General features: G+C 46.2%; 1 protein-coding gene across 3 annotated transcripts; it reads left to right on the top strand.

The window, feature by feature from the left end:
- The first annotated feature begins 256 nt into the window (after nt 1-256).
- scara5 (scavenger receptor class A, member 5 (putative)) lies at nt 257-19194 on the top strand. Of its 3 annotated transcripts, none has more exons than XM_058078130.2 (12): nt 257-402; nt 3355-3470; nt 5932-6060; nt 11978-12120; nt 12656-12834; nt 12896-13022; nt 13078-13246; nt 13646-13726; nt 15291-15398; nt 15976-16032; nt 16706-16894; nt 17075-19194. In XM_058078130.2, exons 2-12 carry the CDS (start codon nt 3359-3361, stop codon nt 17263-17265), a joined length of 1485 nt encoding a protein of 494 aa, XP_057934113.2. In that variant the 5' UTR covers nt 257-402; nt 3355-3358; the 3' UTR covers nt 17266-19194. The 3 variants fall into 3 exon arrangements, with proteins under 3 accessions (XP_057934113.2, XP_057934134.2, XP_078650867.1); XM_058078151.2 differs by having other exon boundaries at nt 17132-19194; XM_078794741.1 differs by lacking the exon at nt 17075-19194 and having other exon boundaries at nt 16187-16799.
- The last annotated feature ends 42 nt before the right edge of the window (nt 19195-19236 follow it).

Below are 19236 nucleotides of genomic sequence, written 5' to 3' on the forward strand. Positions count from 1 at the left end.
CTTGTTGTTTTTAATTGAATCAGCATTGAAAGTCATAATGGCAAGCAGTAAATCAAAATATCGCGAGAAGAAGACGAACGTAGACTACTGTATAGAATACTGTACACGGTGGTACCTTCATGCATTCATGCATTCCTCATCCGGTAGAGGGCGCACGCGTACAGCTGATGACGCAACATCTCCAGCTGGCCTGGAGAAGACCTCCAGCTGGAGTTCGCGATGATGACGCCATGATGTTTTTGGGGGGGTGGGGAGGGGAGGGGGTTGAGCTGACTGTTGTAGCCTAGTGCCTTCTTCCTTCCTTCCTTGCTTCCTTCCATTCCACGCGTGGAACTCGCGGACGTCTGCTCGGCCATGAAGATCCCAGCGGAGCTGTGAATTCCACTTCTTCCTTCTGACGAGGTGAGCGGGAAACTTGTTTTGTCTTGACTTTTGTCGGCCACTTTATTAGGAACACCTGCTCGTGCAGCCTCGGGGATTGAATGTGAGAAACTTTATGCCATGTACTTTATGTACCTGCAGTACATACTGTACATACAGTATGTACTGTACGTACTGTCTGGTACATACTTACTACATGCATACTAGGATCGACCCGCACACTCAATTGTTGCTTCTCATTAACAGTGGTGTCCAAAGTGTGGCGCGGGGGCCTTTGGCAGCACAATGCACAGTCTAAAAACGTTATTTAGCAAGAAAACTAAAAAGTGGGAAAATAATGGAGTAACCTGCAGTCATTTGACAAGAATAACGCCAAAATATGACAAGAAAATATTGTAATTGTACAGGAATAATGTTGGAATATTAGGAGGGAAAATAACATCATCTTCCTAGCATGAAGAGGAATTATTAAAGAAAGATGTCTTTTTTTCTAATATTGTGAAAAACAAAGAAAGCAAGGAGTAAAGTTGTCATATATCATACATACTCTACATACTAATGCATACTCTACATATACTAATGCGTACTCTACATACTAATGCATACTCACACACATGCAGACACACTAAGTATAGTATCCAGTACTAATGAAGTAATATGAGTTCATAAGTATTCTCAGTCCAAATGAAGGAAACTGGAGGAGGAAGTAGGATGAGCTAAATCACGCCAGCAGCGTGTGATGCTAGCTGATGCTAGCTGCTGTGGGCGTTGCAGGCATGGGACGCCGGGAAGATACAAAGCAGAGCGGGAGTTTCCTTTGCAGAGATTACTGTTTGTTTTGCGAAGGAGGTAACCTCCTCTTCTCATGCAGTGTTTTATACTTTATTAATATTTGTATTCATACTCGATCTCCTCCAGCCAGGAACACGAAGAGAAAGAGCACCCTAACCCATATGCTAACGAGGTATACTCTATACTCTGTATGTCATAGCCCAGCTGACAAATGCTAGTATCCATGGCAACCCACTCTCATCTTTTTACCCATTTTTGCTGTCATCTTTTTTTGATTTTCCAACATTTGATTTCAACATTCTTCAAAGTCGTTCTTCAATTTTTATCCCCTGATATTATGACTTTATTTTCACAGTATTAGTAACTAGTATCAAAAGAGGAAACATCTGTCTTTAATATGTCAATGTTATTTTTTTTACATTATTCCTGTCAAATGATCCTTGTTCTTCTTAGATTACACATTTTTGTCTCTTTTGATTATTATTGTAAAATTCCTGCTGACTTTTAATGCTGTTCATTGTTTAGAATGTGCGTGGTGGGCCCCAAAGGGCCCCCGGGCTGCCTGTTGGACACCCCCGGGGCACATTCTAGGTGTCGTATTGAGTAAAAGCCTGACCTGTGACCCATGGGGTGACTTTTAGCGTGCAGTAATGTTTAGCATATCCATTCCGATCCAGGAACCAGCGTGATCAATCAAATCAATCAAATCAATCAAATCAATGAAATAAACATGAAAGGCACAGAGACCACAGGAGGCGAGCAGGTACATCACAAACGTCTCCAGTCAGATTAAACACATACAGAACAATAATAGCCTAAATAAACCACGATCCAACAGTAGAGTGCAGGCTATAAGATCACCACAGCGCCCCTGCTGGTGGCCGCCTGGTATTGCAGCCCACTTTGTCTTCATCAGCCATGACTTGTTGCTCAGATGCCTTCATCGAGTGGCCGTGCTTCATAGCAGTCCTAAGCGTGAGCTCCATGGGAAACTGCTGTGTTTGATGAGAGCGGAGCAAGGTGACTCTTTGCTTTCCCACCCTAACCCCCACCCCCGCCCCCACCCCCCCAACGCACACCGTGCCATGCAAACACGCTTGAGGCGGATCTCCTAGCAGCCTCAATAGCCGGAGCGGGCTGGCTTTAGTCCCTCCTTCATGAGAAAGTCCAGGCGGAGATCTCCCGCTGGGAGCAGCCGTGCCACACCTCGCCTTTGTGGTCCTCGGCCTGGAACTGCCGGGCTCCTCGCTTGGCGGGAGAGGAGCGTGGGGATCCCAGGTCATGTGACGCACACAGGCAGGCGCCGGGACCTCCGTTTGTGATTCCACGTGATGTCCCTCTCACTTTGTCACATCTACTCCTCATACAACCGTGACGATAGTTCTACTGGAAGTGATGGCTTTATTCCCATCATATTTGCTCCTCATCATACTGTATTATAAATAATATATCATCTATCATAAATCATCTTTTTCAGCTTTATGTTAACTCACAATGTTCCAACTTTATTCTCATAGATAGCAACTTTTTTCTCTTCCGAATGAACTTTTTGGTTGTGAACATTTTGAATTTATTTTCATAAAACTACAGCTGTGTTATCAACTTCTATATTTCTTCTTGTAATTTGGACTTTATTCCCATGGCGTTCTAGCTTCCCCCAAGCTGATTTTCCCCAAAGTGACAACTTCTTCTTCTTCTTTTCTTATGGTAGCTTTACTGAAATAGCATTTTTTTCTGGAATTGTTTTCTTCAGACTATTTTGGCTTTCTTCTTGTAAAACCACTGCAGACTCATCCATTTTTAGTAGTAGTCGTGTAGTCGTGGGTTTTTTCCCCATTTTTTCCCCATTTTCCTGGCCGCCAAGTAACCTTGCATGTCATACGTACTTTATGCTACACGGCGATATGGATACGGATGGAAGGAGGTACAATCACAAATACCACCACAGCCTCCACGCCGCAAGCACTTCCTGCTGCTCTGTTTAGCTTGGACAGCCTTGTCTTAACCTGCATGTCCCATCTCTCTTCGTGTGTGTACGTGTGTGTGTACGTGTGTGTACGTGTGTGTGTACGTGTGTGTACGTGTGTGTACGTGTGTGTACGTGTGTGTACGTGTGTGTACGTGTGTGTACGTGTGTGTACGTGTGTGTACGTGTGTGTACGTGTGTGTGTGTGCAACCAGGAGAATGGAGACCAAGAGCATGTACCTGACAACCTACGAGGAGCAGGAGAACACCTCCATGTACGAGGACGCCTACGATGGACGCAACCTGTCCAAACTCAACCTGTGTGATGAAGGTGAGCACGAGGAGGAGGAGGAAGCCATGTTTTATTGAACTGTTGATGGGGGGAAGGGCGGTACGATGGATGATGGATGGATGGATGGATGAACAGATGGGAATCCTACTTCACTTGTTAGGATTGTCAAGTCACACAAACAGGAAGTTAGCCTTCAAAGTGCACTTTCGCGCTTTGCTTCACGTAAACCTTGCCCGGGTTCATGCCTGTGGTTCAGCTTAGCTTAGCTTAGCTCGCTCAGCGGTGTAGCACGCTATCAGGAAGCAAGGCAGCGTCTGCTGCTGGTCCACTTCCTGTTTGCGTGATGCCAAGTTGCTGCGTCGTGCTGTCTGTGCGTCTTCTATACATTCCAAGCACGTGACACATCTGAGACAGCTGCCTTTGACTTCCTGTGTGTGTTCTTCATCATATACGGGAAGCATGCGTGTGTGTGTGTGTGTGTGTGTGTAGCGACATGGTCCAAAATGAAAGCGGCTGCAAGATGTTTCAGCTTAAAGAGTGCGAGGCGAGCCAACATGACACGAAGATGGGCGCTCATTAGAAGATCATCATGTCCCTAAACTGGCTGTGTTTCATACAGATACTTGCTTTTATGGCCGCCCTTCTGGGTGTCTGCTTCATGGAACCTTTGCTGTTTCATTACAAGGTGTCATGCTTGGCACGGATCCATTCAGAAGATGTTCACAGAGGTCAACCTGTGGCTGAAGAATAATAAGAATAATAGTAGAAAAAGCTTTCTTGTATGGACCATAAAGGCCAACTTTACTATTATTATTACTATTATTAAATGGAACATAAACATCCATAAAGGCCAACTTTACTATTATTATTACTATTATTAAATGGAACATAAACATCCATAAAGGCCATCTTTACTATTATTATTACTATTATTAGATGGAACATAAACATCCATAAAGGCCAACTTTACTATTATTATTACTATTATTAGATGGAACATAAACATCCATAAAGGCCATCTTTACTATTATTATTACTATTATTAGATGGAACATAAACATCCATAAAGGCCAACTTTACTATTATTATTACTATTATTAGATGGAACATAAACATCCATAAAGGCCAACTTTACTATTATTATTACTATTATTAGATGGAACATAAACATCCATAAAGGCCATCTTTACTATTATTATTACTATTATTAGATGGAACATAAACATCCATAAAGGCCAACTTTACTATTATTATTACTATTATTAGATGGAACATAAATCATCCATAAAGGAAGAAGTGATTAGAGCTGTCTGGACATCCAATAACACCCCTATAGTCACCTTTCCACTCATGCTACCCAACATAACAAGAGAAAATAAGACATGTAACGCACCATGGGGAGGCTGTAAATGATAAAGCGTATGTATATGTACGTGTAAGATCAACATATCAACATAAGATGAAATGATAAAGCGTATGTACGTATATGTACGTGTAAGATCAACATAAGATGAAATGATAAAGCGTATGTACGTATATGTACGTGTAAGATCAACATATCAACATAAGATGAAATGATAAAGCGTATGTACGTATATGTACGTGTAAGATCAACATATCAACATAAGATGAAATGATAAAGCGTATGTACGTATATGTACGTGTAAGATCAACATATCAACATAAGATGAAATGATAAAGCGTATGTACGTATATGTATGTGTAAGATCAACATATCAACATAAGATGAAATGATAAAGCGTATGTACGTATATGTACGTGTAAGATCAACATATCAACATAAGATGAAATGATAAAGCGTATGTACGTATATGTACGTGTAAGATCAACATAAGATGAAATGATAAAGCGTATGTACGTATATGTACGTGTAAGATCAACATATCAACATAAGATGAAATGATAAAGCGTATGTACGTATATGTATATGTACGTGTAAGATCAACATATCAACATAAGATGAAATGATAAAGCGTATGTACGTATATGTACGTGTAAGATCAACATAAGATGAAATGATAAAGCGTATGTACGTATATGTACGTGTAAGATCAACATAAGATGAAATGATAAAGCGTATGTACGTATATGTACGTGTAAGATCAACATATCAACATAAGATGAAATGATAAAGCGTATGTACGTATATGTACGTGTAAGATCAACATATCAACATAAGATGAAATGATAAAGCGTATGTACGTATATGTACGTGTAAGATCAACATATCAACATAAGATGAAATGATAAAGCGTATGTACGTATATGTATATGTACGTGTAAGATCAACATATTGTCCCAACATATGAAGAGGATGTTTAGCAACATTCTTGAGTGGAGGCGTGCTTTCCATCAAGAGGCGAGGCAAACGTCCAAAGATCACGCTTTACGTGTTGCATTCTGAGTGCCAAATGTGGTTTCTCATTGTCCCTGAAGTGGTCTTAAACCGTTTCGGGTGCCATGTTTCTGTGGTGTTCAGGTTCCGGGAGGCGGCGCAGGAAAGCGGAGCAGTGTTGCGGCCCGCTCAACTCCCTGTCCGGCGTCAAGTACGCCATCGCGGCGCTCTACGTGCTCCTTCTTCTCACCATCTTGGGACTCGGCCTGGCAGGTTAGTATCGGGGGATGCCCGCTGGCGTACGTTATGGTGGTCTACGAAAGCAAAGGCATTTCTAGTTAGCTTGAGTGGTTAGCTTCAACGTCTGAGATCAATATGTTTGCATATGGAAAGAGTTTCATGTCCATCAGCCATCCTTCACACACACACACACACACACAGTGCAGTATGTTGGGGGGGGGGGGGGTAAAGCTAATTTCCTTGTGTTAGTGTAGCGTAGAGTAGAGTAGAACACACACATTGAATAAACAAGTCATGGTCAGAGTAAAGTGAAACGCCAACAATGAAGTCCCACGGGGGGGGGGGTAAATGCGGTGGAATATGAGCCCCCCCAACATCTAACTTCCATGGCATGCATGTTCTCCAACACAGTCTAGCTGACTTTTAGACACGTGCTTGTCCTGTGTATGTACAGTATATTTTCTTTATGTACAGCATACAGTATACAGCGTACAGCATACAGTATACAGTATACAGCATACAGTATACAGCATACAGCATACAGTATACAGCGTACAGCATACAGTATACAGTATACAGCATACAGTATACAGCATACAGCATACAGTATACAGCATACAGCATACAGCATACAGTATACAGCATACAGTATACAGCATACAGCATACAGTATACAGCATACAGTATACAGTATACAGCATACAGTATACAGCATACAGCATACAGTATACAGCGTACAGCATACAGTATACAGTATACAGCATACAGTATACAGCATACAGCATACAGTATACAGCATACAGCATACAGCATACAGTATACAGCATACAGCATAAAGTATACAGCATACAGCATACAGCATACAGCATACAGCATACAGCATACAGTATACAGCATACAGCATACAGTATACAGCATACAGTATACAGCATACAGTATACAGTATACAGTATACAGCATACAGTATACAGCATACAGCATACAGTATACAGCATACAGTATACAGCATACAGCATACAGCATACAGTATACAGTATACAGCATACAGCATACAGTATACAGCATACAGCATACAGCATACAGCATACAGCATACAGTATACAGTATACAGCATACAGCATACATACATCCCTGGGCTAGTGCTGTGCCATAGAGGTATAAATAGAGAATACTCCAGGTGTCTAGGAACGTGCATCATGGCTGGCTTAGCTGAGGAAGTGTTAGCAGGGAAGGTACGTGTCCTCATGCCTTCCTTCTGCATGGTGGACCTACACATGCTTGGATGAGTGTGGTGTGGAAGAAGTCGCTGACGGCTGACCGGTCTCTTGGGTCTCTTGGATCTCTTGGGTCTGTCTTGGGTCTCTTGTGTTTCCTCCACTTCCTGTATAGTAAGCTGATCCTGTACTGCGTACGCTTTGTGTGTACATGTACATGCACATGTAGTTAAGTACATCTTCTGTACTGTATATGACTTCATATCACTCGCCTTCTACTCCTCCAAGTTGATTAGGGAAAAAACCCTTGGAAAAACCCTGGCAGGATGCCTTCTGTCCAACACACACCGTGTGTGTGTGTGTGTGTGTGTGTGTGTGTGCGTGTGTGTGTGTGTGCGTGTGTTCATGTGTGCACTGTGAAGCTTACACAGGGGCCTCCTTGCAAAAGTCCAAATTGTTCATAGACGAGGGAAGACGAGAAGAGGCTGATGAGTGAGTAGAAGGACGAGGAGGGTGGTGTGGAGATGTAGTAGAGATGTAGGATAGGGTGGTGTGGAGATGTAGTAGAGATGTAGTAGAGGGTGGTGTGGAGATGTAGCCGAGATGTAGTAGAGGGTGGTGTGGAGATGTAGTAGAGATGTAGTAGAGGGTGGTGTGGAGATGTAGCCGAGATGTAGTAGAGGGTGGTGTGGAGATGTAGTAGAGATGTAGTAGAGGGTGGTGTGGAGATGTAGTAGAGATGTAGTAGAGGGTGGTGTGGAGATGTAGTAGAGATGTAGGAGAGGGTGGTGTGGAGATGTAGTCGAGATGTAGTAGAGGGTGGTGTGGAGATGTAGTAGAGGGAGGTGTGGAGTTTTTTACGGCGCTTCCATCATCATCATCATCATCATCATCAGCTGTGTGTTTGCAGTTTAGCATGCTAACATTCCGTTAGCCAAGTTGAGCCAAAAGCACATGTAGCTGGAACATTGGGCGTACCATTGGTGTTGGCTTCATTGCAAATAGCTGGATGGACCTCCATTGGACCATCTAAGGTGTGTTTCCTGTTGTGGTGGACAGGGCAGCAGCATGCCAGCTGACTGCCAGGGAAGAGAATTCCCGTTAGAAGATTGAGTGTCTTCAAGGGAAAGGCAGCTGTGACAGACGAGACGTGACGTTTGGGATGTTTTGCTGATTGCCTCACAGGCCTGGCTTGCTTTTTCTCCCTGGTGAAATAAAGTTAGGTTTCACAAGGAACCAATTGTGGTCAAGCTGCAAAAAGGCCAACATCAGACTCTCTACAAAGCATACAGTCGTACAGTCCTTCCTTCTTTATGGCCCTGCACTGGCTCCAGGACCAACTCTGGTAAATTCATTTCCATCATAATGGATGGATGGATGGGTGGATGGGTGGGTGGATGGGTGGGTGGATATTTAAAGTCTTGTGTCACCAACATTTTGGCCCATCATCCACAATCCTTGGTAAACATGAACACATGTCTGTTTGTCTTCCTCTTTTTTCATACTTCAAACTCTATCTTAATGTTTTCGTGGCCATTTTTTTCCATTTTTGCTTTTGTTTTGTTCATTTTTGTTTTTTTAAAAAATTAAATGAAATGTTAATTCTATTTTAGAATATGCCGAGGGCCAATCCAAAACACCACGGGCTACTTTGGACACCCCTGCTGTACACCACGGTGACAGTTTGACCCTGGAACGGATAAATTCCATTGCTGTTGTTTCCTACGGGGAAATGTGCTTCAAATCCAAAACACACACACCTGGACTACACGCTAACTGCACGTGGGGGGGTCACTTGAGCTCCCTTTGAGGGCTTGTCCCAAGAAAAAACAGCACACTTGGAGATAAAACGCAGGCCACAATGTGAACCAGATGTGTCTGCCTGTTTAGAAAAAGGCCAAAAATGGTGAAATGTCACTCTGATCCGCTTTCAAAGACAGCGCCAAGCTTTATGCGCACGCTTTTTAAAAAGCAACACTTTGTCATCTTGACGACTCTACGACAGCTTCTTTGCAGAAATATCTGCACCACGGTACCGTCCATCAACTCCTTCTACCAGGAACACGGCTTCACTTCTTTTTACACTTGTGGGACGTCTTCAAGGATGATGGAGGATGGAACGTTGCCATCGTCACCAAGCCACCAAGGCTCCATGTCCATCATGTCAGCTGCTTATGAAGACATTGTTCCTTGCTGGGCCACAGCAGATGGCTCCTCCCCCTCTGTCATGATGTTTCAACAGGTACGCTTGGTACACTCGGTGCATTCAGGTGTATTCGGGTACACACTCCGAGCGGCCGCTGTCACGCCACGTAGGTCTCTTTTCAAACGCGGCATGGCTGGCGTGTCAGGTGGCTGATGAGGTTCTTCCCCTTCGTGGAGAAGCGTACAAGTCGTAATGTCCTCCTCATAAAGGGAATGTTTGTTTACAAGTTCGCAGGCAGGAAGAAAAAGGAGCGCTTGGTTTGCTCACCCGTGCGGTACGAGTAGTCTGGCCTCATTGGAGCGTTTCTGTGAGCTGAGCTATTTCTACTGTTCCAGGATCTATCGGTACCATTCCTCGTGTCGGCCCCTAGTCTTAACTCTACCCCCCCCTCCCCCGAAGAACTCTAAGTAGACAAACATGGACACACAAACACACACACTACTAGTGCACGTACACGTGCACGCCATCCCAGCAGCTTTAAATTGACTGTGAGAACATAAAGTCTTCCCTAATGTGTTTCTCTGAAGAAGAAAAGTGCCTGGGCAACGTCCCAAAGTTCCCCCAGAGGGAGTCGTACACACACACGCACACGTGCACACGTACACACACACATGCACACACACACACACACACACACACACACAGAGCACAGAGCAGGGAAAGGTACGTGAGGCCATCATGAACATGTACCAGCTAATTGGATGTCTCACTCCCTCCTTTTCTTGGATGACCCCCCACCCCCCCCCTCTTTTTTCTTGCTGCAGTGTTCCTCATCACGTCTACAGCAAACGTGAAAGACACAATTCAGGTCCCGCTGGGGAAGTCTGCTTCCCAGCATGTCTTGCGGGTTACAAATGAGCATAAACTTTACTTTCATTCAAAAATGTATTTGTTTCATTGTTGGGGGGTTTGTTTAGAACAGGGCCAATAAAAAAAAACCCAGGCCACAAACGGCCCCCGGGCTGCACTTTGGACACCCCTGTCATATAGTCTCCCTGCTGCTCGTCTTTGTCACGTGGACACTGGCGAGGAAAAGGCTGATTATTACGAAAGCCGTCCGTGCCGGGCGCTAACGTGCTAGCTTAGTAACCATGGAGCCAGCAGGCACGGCGAGCATCGCTCTGCGGGACGTTTATCTTCTCCGAGCGCACTCACAATGCAAGACGGTGACTTGGTGTCAGTCAGGAATGCAATTACCTTCCAAGCTGCCCTCCTTCTCGCCTCCATCCGTGGAGGGAGGTTGTGCAACACGTCCTGCTGGCTGGAAGGACCGGGTCTGGGACCAGATCTGGGACCAGGACGTACCGCTTCATTCCAAAAGCAGCTGATGCTGAGGGCCTCCAACTTATGACAAAACACTTCATGGGCCCAGTGGGAGCCCCCCCCCCATGAATCACTTGCCTTAACACCTGCATGGATGACGTGATTGTGGCGTCACGCCGCTGGCTGCTAAGCTTTGAAGCGGGTTGCCAGGCAACGTGAGGTCAACACGACGTGAAGACGGGATCGTCTCAGCCTTTGGGATCCACAAAATGTTCCCCTTGGTTTTCACCCGGATGGAACATCGGCAGCCTGCTGTCCGGATAAACTTGGTCTGTTCTGGAAGCGTGCGTCCCGGAAGGCCGAATCCAACAATTTGACAAGAATATCATTTTAGTACATAGAAAGTTGAAATATGAAAATCTTAGTCTTAAATAAAAAAAAGTCTTAATATAAGAAACAAAGAAAACGACAAATAGCGGTGTCATTTTTGGAAAATGGAGGTTACAATATAATAATATAATATAATAATAATAATAATAATATGTTTTCACCAACACAGCCGGATGGAATATACAGTACGTTATGTACTGTATATTCCATCGTATATTATGTACTATACATTATGTACTGTATATTCCATCGTATATTATGTACTGTATGTTATGTACTGTATATTCCATCGTATATTATGTACTGTATGTTATGTACTGTATATTTCATCGTATATTATGTACTGTACGTTATGTACTGTATATTCCATCGTATATTATGTACTGTACGTTATGTACTGTATATTCCATCGTATATTATGTACTATACATTATGTACTGTATATTCCATCGTATATTATGTACTGTATGTTATGTACTGTATATTTCATCGTATATTATGTACTGTACGTTATGTACTGTATATTCCATCGTATATTATGTACTGTACGTTATGTATTGTATACTGTCCTTAGCATATGGTAGAAAGATGGATCCTTTCATGTTCGGCACGAGGAGCTGTGGACGCCCTGGTGTAGATTGAAGATTGGGCCCCCTAGAGAGCCCCCCCCCCCATCTGCTCTACATTAAGCACACCGCCGCCGTCCAGGCTGACGGCCGTGATGCATGTGACCAAATCTCTCGCTGTTGCTGGGAGATGAGACCTCGGGGCTCGGGGCTCCTGGTTCTGGGTTAGATGATTGTACTGCCTGGCAGGTAAGGAGTCGGAAGGAACTAACTAACTAACCGACAGCGTCTTCCTTTGCTCGTCCCGGCAGTGTCTCGCTCCCAGACGACCTCGCAGCGGCAGCATCTGCTGATGGAGAACTCTCAGGGTGACATCCTGGAGAACATCTGGAAGCTGGAGAACCTCTTCCAGAACCACAGCGACTGGCTGCAGAGGCTGGAGCTTCTGCTCAAGGTGAGCAGCATCAGGCGAGGCTTAGCTTGTTGACTGGCAGCTTTAAGATGTGTAGAGAAGCCTTGTCTTGACGAGGATGTCTGACCTGGATGGATGGATGGATGGATGGATGGATGGATGGATGGATGGCGCTGCCATGCAACCTCTGTCCACCAGAGGGAGCCAGGGGGGTTGACGTCATTGCAGCGCCCCAGCAGGCACAACTTATATATAATATATAATATATTTTATATATAATATATAATATATTTTATATATAATATATAATATATTTTATATATAATATATAATATATTTTATATATAATATATAATATATTTTATATATAATATATAATATATTTTATATATAATATATAATATATTTTATATATAATATATAATATATTTTATATATTTTATATATAATATATAATATCTGTTCTACGTCACATATCACTTTTCCTGCAACAAATGTTTGGATGGCAACGTGATGTTTGGTTCGGTTCTTTCTTTCTTTGCGTTCTTCTTCTCCCGTCTCGGCCTGCACCTCACAGAGCCTGGAGGTGGACATGAGGAGCATGCAGGCTCACTCCCTCCACTCCGAGGGCTACCTGCTGCAGCTGGACGACCGGCTGGCCTCCTTCAGCAACTCGGCCGGCAGGAACCTGACGGGCCTGAGCGACGAGGTGGCCCGGACCTCCTCTTGGCTGCACGACCAGCACCTGCTGCTCAGGTAGCGTCTTGACGCTAACTTAGCCTAGCTTAGCCTGACCGCATTGGCGTGTGTTCCCAAGGGAGACCTCGGGCCAGGTGAACGGGCTGAGAGAGAAGCTGGACGAGGTCAACTGGACGGTGGGAGCCGTCAATCACACCTTCAGCAACGACATCAACGTTCACCACCTGAAGATCCAAGACTTGCAGGTACGACGCCATCGTGGCGTTCATCCTGCGTCGCGACTGAAGGCTGCGTGTTTAGATCCAGATCGGCAACATTACAGAAGACACGTCCAGTCTGTGGGTGACGCACGTCCACACCGAGGCGCAGCTGAGGAACGAGATGGAGATCCTGAACACCATCACTGAGGACCTCCGTCTGAAGGACTGGGAGCACACCTTGGCCCTGAAGAACGTCACTTTTATAGAAGGTGCACATCTGGAGGTCCGAGCTTCTCCTCCCACGCGGGGATGTGGACCAAGGTCCACTCCAAAACCTCACGTGGTCCTTTCATTAGACACGCCTCCCATGTGGCAACCCATGCCAGCCTCTGCCAGCCTCTGCCAGCCTGCCAGGGCACCAAAGCGCTTCCTGGCCAATCGGGATGATGTGATGTCCTCCCAGGTCTGTGGGCCAGTCTCATGGTGCCGGTCTTAGCGTACACCGTGTCCTGGCCCCCCAGACCCCAAGCAGGCGAGCACATGGGCACGCGTGCCTGCGTGTCTTGGTCCTGGACTGGATCTCATGCGGAGGTGGACCTAATGAAGTGCTGCAGTGAGTGAGCGCATGTCTAAAAGTCACTGAAAAAGGGTTTCATGTCTTCCCGCAGGGCCCCCGGGGCCAAAAGGAGAGAAGGGAGACACGGGGCCGCTGGGCCCCCCCGGGGCTCCTGGATTGACGGGTTTAAGAGGTTGGTACCTGCAATCGTAGTACACAGAAATACACCCGGTATAAATACACCCAGTATAAATACACCCAGTCACCTGCAAAATGGAACATTCCGTCTTCTAATGTGTCAGTTGATGGATATTTAGGGCTAGGGTTAGAGCTAGGGCTAGGGTCTGCCAATCCGAGATTTGGATCGGTCTGGAACCAATGACCCGCCATAAACAAGGGATGACCAGTACGTGATTTGGGTGTACTTTATGCCATGTCGTCCCCGACCCCTCCATCCGAGGATCAGTTCTCTAGAGCAGCAACACGTGCAAAGCGTCCGGGAAGCTGTTATGAAATGGAATATAAAAAGCATTAGTCAGATTTGCACGTTTCCAAGTCCCTTATTGTTGGGATCAGCCAGCGAAAACAAATGAAAGTATTTGGACGGGCTCTCATGCCATCCTCCGCACATGTGTTGCTATGCACCAACACATGAAAAATAACAATATTACACGTTGAACCCTGTCAAACCTCCAAATGGGCAAAATACTGCAAGTAGTACATGCTGTCAAGAATAAGTGGAATTTGCTGGAATATGTTGTTTTTATTCATAGTAGGACATATTCAACCAAGAAACAGAAGTCATGTATTGATCCATCACAGCGTGAAGGACACTGGATGTATTTCACCATGTTTGGGTGTCTGGAACAGATGAAACATTTGTGTTTCCCTTCCGTTTTTATTGGACAGATTCCTGATGAAAAGCGACATTCCACTGTAGTCCAACAGTCCGTTTATTAATATGAATACGCTTCACTCACAACATGTGTTACTCATTAGCACGTTAGCTTGGAGAGGCTGAAGTGTAAACACACTCTGGAGATGGCTTGTATTAGCGGGCGCAAAGGGAACCAGAACAAAACCTGCTGGATGGAGCTCCTCTTACCGCTTTCACTCTGAATGGCCGACAGCGGCTCCTCCTCTCCGCTCTCGTCATGTCACACCGCCATCTTTGATACGTGTTTTGATACGTCCACTTCCAACACAAGCCTAAAGACACGCTCCACCGCTGGACATCGTCAGGCATGAACACGTCCTTGTCTCCTGTGTCTTCTAAAGGTATAAAAAGAGGTCCGAAGGGACACACCTATTCCACCTCCAAGAAGAAGGTTATTATTATTATCAACATTGTTACATCCAAGAACTACCTTACTGGCGTAGCGACGCCTCGCCTCACCACAGCGGCTAACGCTACATATTTTAGTTTTGGAGGCTATGAGGATATGAGTGTGGATATTATATTTTAAATATCTATTTTATAGATATATACTGTACATCCGTACATGTAGTCATGGCAACGCTATTAGACCAGCCTTCTAGCGTCAGTGTAGCATATCTATTGATGGAAGCGCCTCAGTGATTAGTGATCAAGGCACCGTGGAGATGACCAGATAGTCGCTCTGAAACGACACCCTTACAAGCTGTTTTTACTCGAGTTGGACCAGGCATTAAAGCGAATAAATAAGCTGAGCAGACAAGGCTGCTGTCATCATGTTTCGCCGTAACAATAACACAATCCGTTATTCCTCTTTTTCAAGGCTTCGGTGGGGAGAAAGGCCTGCAGGGTCCTCGTGGTATGAAAGGCTCCGTCGGTGTCGATGGTGGTCAAGGAGCCAAAGGAGACATCGGACCTGCCGGACCAAAAGGTAACACAATGGGGGGCACCCACTTCTCAAATGGGGGCGCTTGTGGAAAGGCCATGAAAAGGACAAATGGACACACAGATATCTTCAGTGACGGCCTCATCATGGCGCCATCATCCATTCATCCATCCATCATTCATCCATCCATTTGTTCATCCATCCATCCATCCATCCATCCATCCATCCGGGGGCAAGGTTACACCAAGGAGACAAATGAAAGGTGCAGACTAAAGGAGTGAAATGGTGGCGGACCAAAGAACATTCCACAGGAGGTTCCTGAGTGAAGACAGATTGTTGCGGCCAAGGAGGGCGTTTGGGGCTGATGGAAGTTGGAGGTGGTGGAGCGGTTGAGGATGTGGTGCTGCCGGAAGGGCGGCTGATGCCGTGGCTGGTAGGCGACCACATGAGGAGGGGGGGGGCCACGGTGACAGGAAAGCAAATGAAGCCCAGCAGCTTTCATTGGCCACGGACGCTCCTGAGATAGCCTCTCATTCCATTGATGGGATGCTGCTTTAGGAGAATATTTCTAGTAGATGTTTATGGTGTGTACATGACCATGGTGCTGTGCTGCTGTCTGCAGGTGACAGAGGAGAACGAGGCATGAAGGGGGAGAAGGGAGACCAAGGATCCAAAATCGGTGAGGCTGTTTTCCATTGATGCCTGTCGGCATTCCGTCAGCAAAGGTCAGGTTCCAAGGCACAGAGAACCTGACACAGCAAGAACCTTCTGTGTCATTTCATTGATGTCGTTGATCTTCTCCTTCCTGCTTTTTGCCCATTCTCTACCTGCAGCTGGTAGAGCTGGACATGTAGACTAGACACAAACACCACCTCCATGGTGACAAACGGTGCTCAAGGATGAGCGAGAACAAAGTACAACAAAAGACGGCGGTGACAGAAGGTCCCTGGGAAGCTAACCGAGTACAAACTAGAGAAGCACCGGAGAGCGCAGACCTCCGCAAAGCGCCGAGCGCCATACCACTTCCTGTCAAAAAATCCCAACTATCCCTTTAAGAAGAGGCTGATGAGTAACAGCAGCACCTGCTCCTCAAGGAGCTGATGAGTTCCTCTGCAGAGCTGGAACCAGACACCAGAGGGCAGCAAACCAAGCAGACTGCAACCACGACATTCTCACCATGTGGCTTGACAACAAAATAAGGACTAGGACTAGGACTAGGACTAGGGCTAGGACTAGGGCTAGGGCTAGCGTTAGGGCTGGGGCTAGTCCTGTACCTAAGGGGCGGAGCTAGACATATTGAAGTCTGTTGATTGGTGGACACGTTTTGGCTTCACAGCCCGTTGTCTTCACAGTGGAGGACACCCTGGTGCGCCTGGTCAACGGCTCAGGTCCTCACGAGGGTCGCGTGGAGGTCTTCCACGAGCGGCGCTGGGGGACGGTGTGCGACGACGTGTGGGACAAAAATGACGGAGATGTGGTCTGCAGGATGCTGGGATACCGAGCGGCGGCCGAGGTCCATAAGACGGCACGCTTTGGACAAGGTACGCCGCATCCGTAACTTGCTTCCTCTGTAAGGCAAAAGTTTGAAGACACTTTTTAGAATTGGATTTTTTATTTGTCTTATTTATTTTATAATTCGATGCTTTTTTGTTATGATTTTATCGTTGTATTTTATAGTTTGAAGTTAGTTTTTCCACTGTTGGATTGGGTACCGGGTAAAGCGGGTGGGGATGCAGCAGTCCCAACAGGAAGTGCCACGGTGTCGCGTGTGGCTGCAGGCTCGGGTTTCATCTGGATGGACGACGTGGCGTGTACGGGCTCGGAGGACGCCATCCACCAGTGCAAGTTCTCCGGGTGGGGCAAGACCAACTGCGGGCACGTGGAGGACGCCGGCGTGACGTGCGCCACTTAGGACAAAGCACGCCCACCATCATCACGCAGGGCTTAGGACCTTGATGACTGGTTGGACGTCCTCGTCCTGCTCCGACACCAAGGTTTTCATTCACGCAGCGGAAGTGCGATAAAGAGACGCCTCGTCAGACTCCGCCAGGAATTCTGTGGAGGAAGCGGGTGGGGTTAAAGGTCAGCTTTGAAAGGACTGATGTTTGAGGGGGGGCACGTCACGTCCATGTGAGGCCTTATTATTATTATTGTTATTATCATTGTGATTATTATGCTGATTACTACACGACACAGCGCTTAGCCGTAGCCGTCCACGCCAGACCGATGCCTCTAATCCAATCTCCTAGCAGCCCACTTTTAGCGGACAGCAAAATGGCAGCCAGAAGACTAAAGCAGCGAAAAGAGCGGCCAAAGCAAACACGCAGGCGGTCTCCCTCGCAGCGCTTCTCCTTCTCCTGTCGTATCAGCGGACACAAACAGGATATCCTCCGCTCTCCTTTGCCTGTTTTCTCAGGAAGCTTAGCCAAGTCGATCGTGGCAACTTGGACGGTCGGCCGTGGGAGGAATGTTTTGCTAGCGGAACGGCGTGCTCGCGTGCTGAAGAGGCATCGCGGGCTCAGCCAAAGGACGCTTCCTCGTCGTCGCCTCCTCCTAACCTCGTGGGGCTTCGGGCCTCAAATAACTCAAATACTTCAACATGAGAACATGTGACAACCCTTAACATGTGTCATGCCATACATGTGCTTTTTATTACCGTGTTCAGCATGTGCTGTTCCACTCTGTACTACTAAACTCTGCATACGCACCGCTGAGATAATAAAGGTAGACTTGGTTTAAGCAGGTGAACACGCGCTGTCATGCAATCACACGTATGAACATTGCCGGGTCGGGTTTTATTTCTAGAAGCCCTCAAATGAATACTTCTTGTGGGTTTGATCAATAATGAGCGAAACTTGGCAGAACGAGGGCACACATGTCCAAAAAGGAACAGAATTTAACAGTCTGCTTGCATCGGGGCCCAAGTTGTGCAGTGACCCACCCAGTCCAGGAGATGGCGCTACAGGACTGGAGTAGAACAGTATGGACACACCAGCGGTGAATTCCTCCCAGAAGGGCCGACTCAAACCAAAATGGACTCTAACCAAAGCAAATTTCCCCATAGAAAGTAATGTACGCCCAATTCATCGCCCCCAGACACCCACAAATGGTAACACCAAACACTTCATAGACAACCATGTAGCTTCACATTTTTATCATATAAAGTTTCTGTACAAGGTTTTTGATGATGTAGCCCTAGCCCTAACCCTAACACCACAAAAGAGGAAAACAGGAAGGGGGAGAGACCTTGCCACGGAGGTGAGGTCTTTATGTGAGGTCTCATAATAACACGCTCAAAGTGGGATGGAAAAAAGCTCCGATTAAAGAGACGGGTGTCGGGCAAGTGGCATGTTTCGCTCCAAGGGCGGGTCCAGGCAGCCACAAGACTGCCAGCAACATGGCCGCTGATCCCCACGCCGATGCAGCCTGGCTTCATGTTGTGCTTGCTCATTTCCACGCTGAGTCAGGTGGCAGGATGTGAGCCAGTTGTCATAATAAATGGTGACGGCACACACCAGGGCTCTGTCTGTGTGACTAGATGATTTTTCTCTCAGGAAAAGTCGGTGTTTTTAGCAGGTGCAAAAAGGCATCCGCGATGATGTGACACGTGGGATTGTTTACACTACGATACATCCAGTTCGTGTTCCCTGTCTTCATGTTGTAAACATGACCGAGGCAGTCTTCCCATTTACAGCCGCTGTCACATTCCTGCTCCTTGTGGGCCTGCTTGGCCCAGGCACGGCCAAAGGCGACAGAGCGGGGAACAAGCTGTGCTGGGTGAAGACAAAAAAATGATTGTGTACACATGTAGAGACAAGTGGACGTCTGAATGAAGGCGCTGTCTCTGTGCAGCCAATAAAGACGCTATTTTAATGTCATATAT

Source organism: Doryrhamphus excisus, linkage group LG11 (genome assembly GCF_037039965.1).
Source record: "Doryrhamphus excisus strain RoL-2023G ecotype Guam linkage group LG11, RoL_Dexc_Guam_v1.1, whole genome shotgun sequence".
NCBI lineage: Eukaryota > Metazoa > Chordata > Actinopteri > Syngnathiformes > Syngnathidae > Doryrhamphus > Doryrhamphus excisus.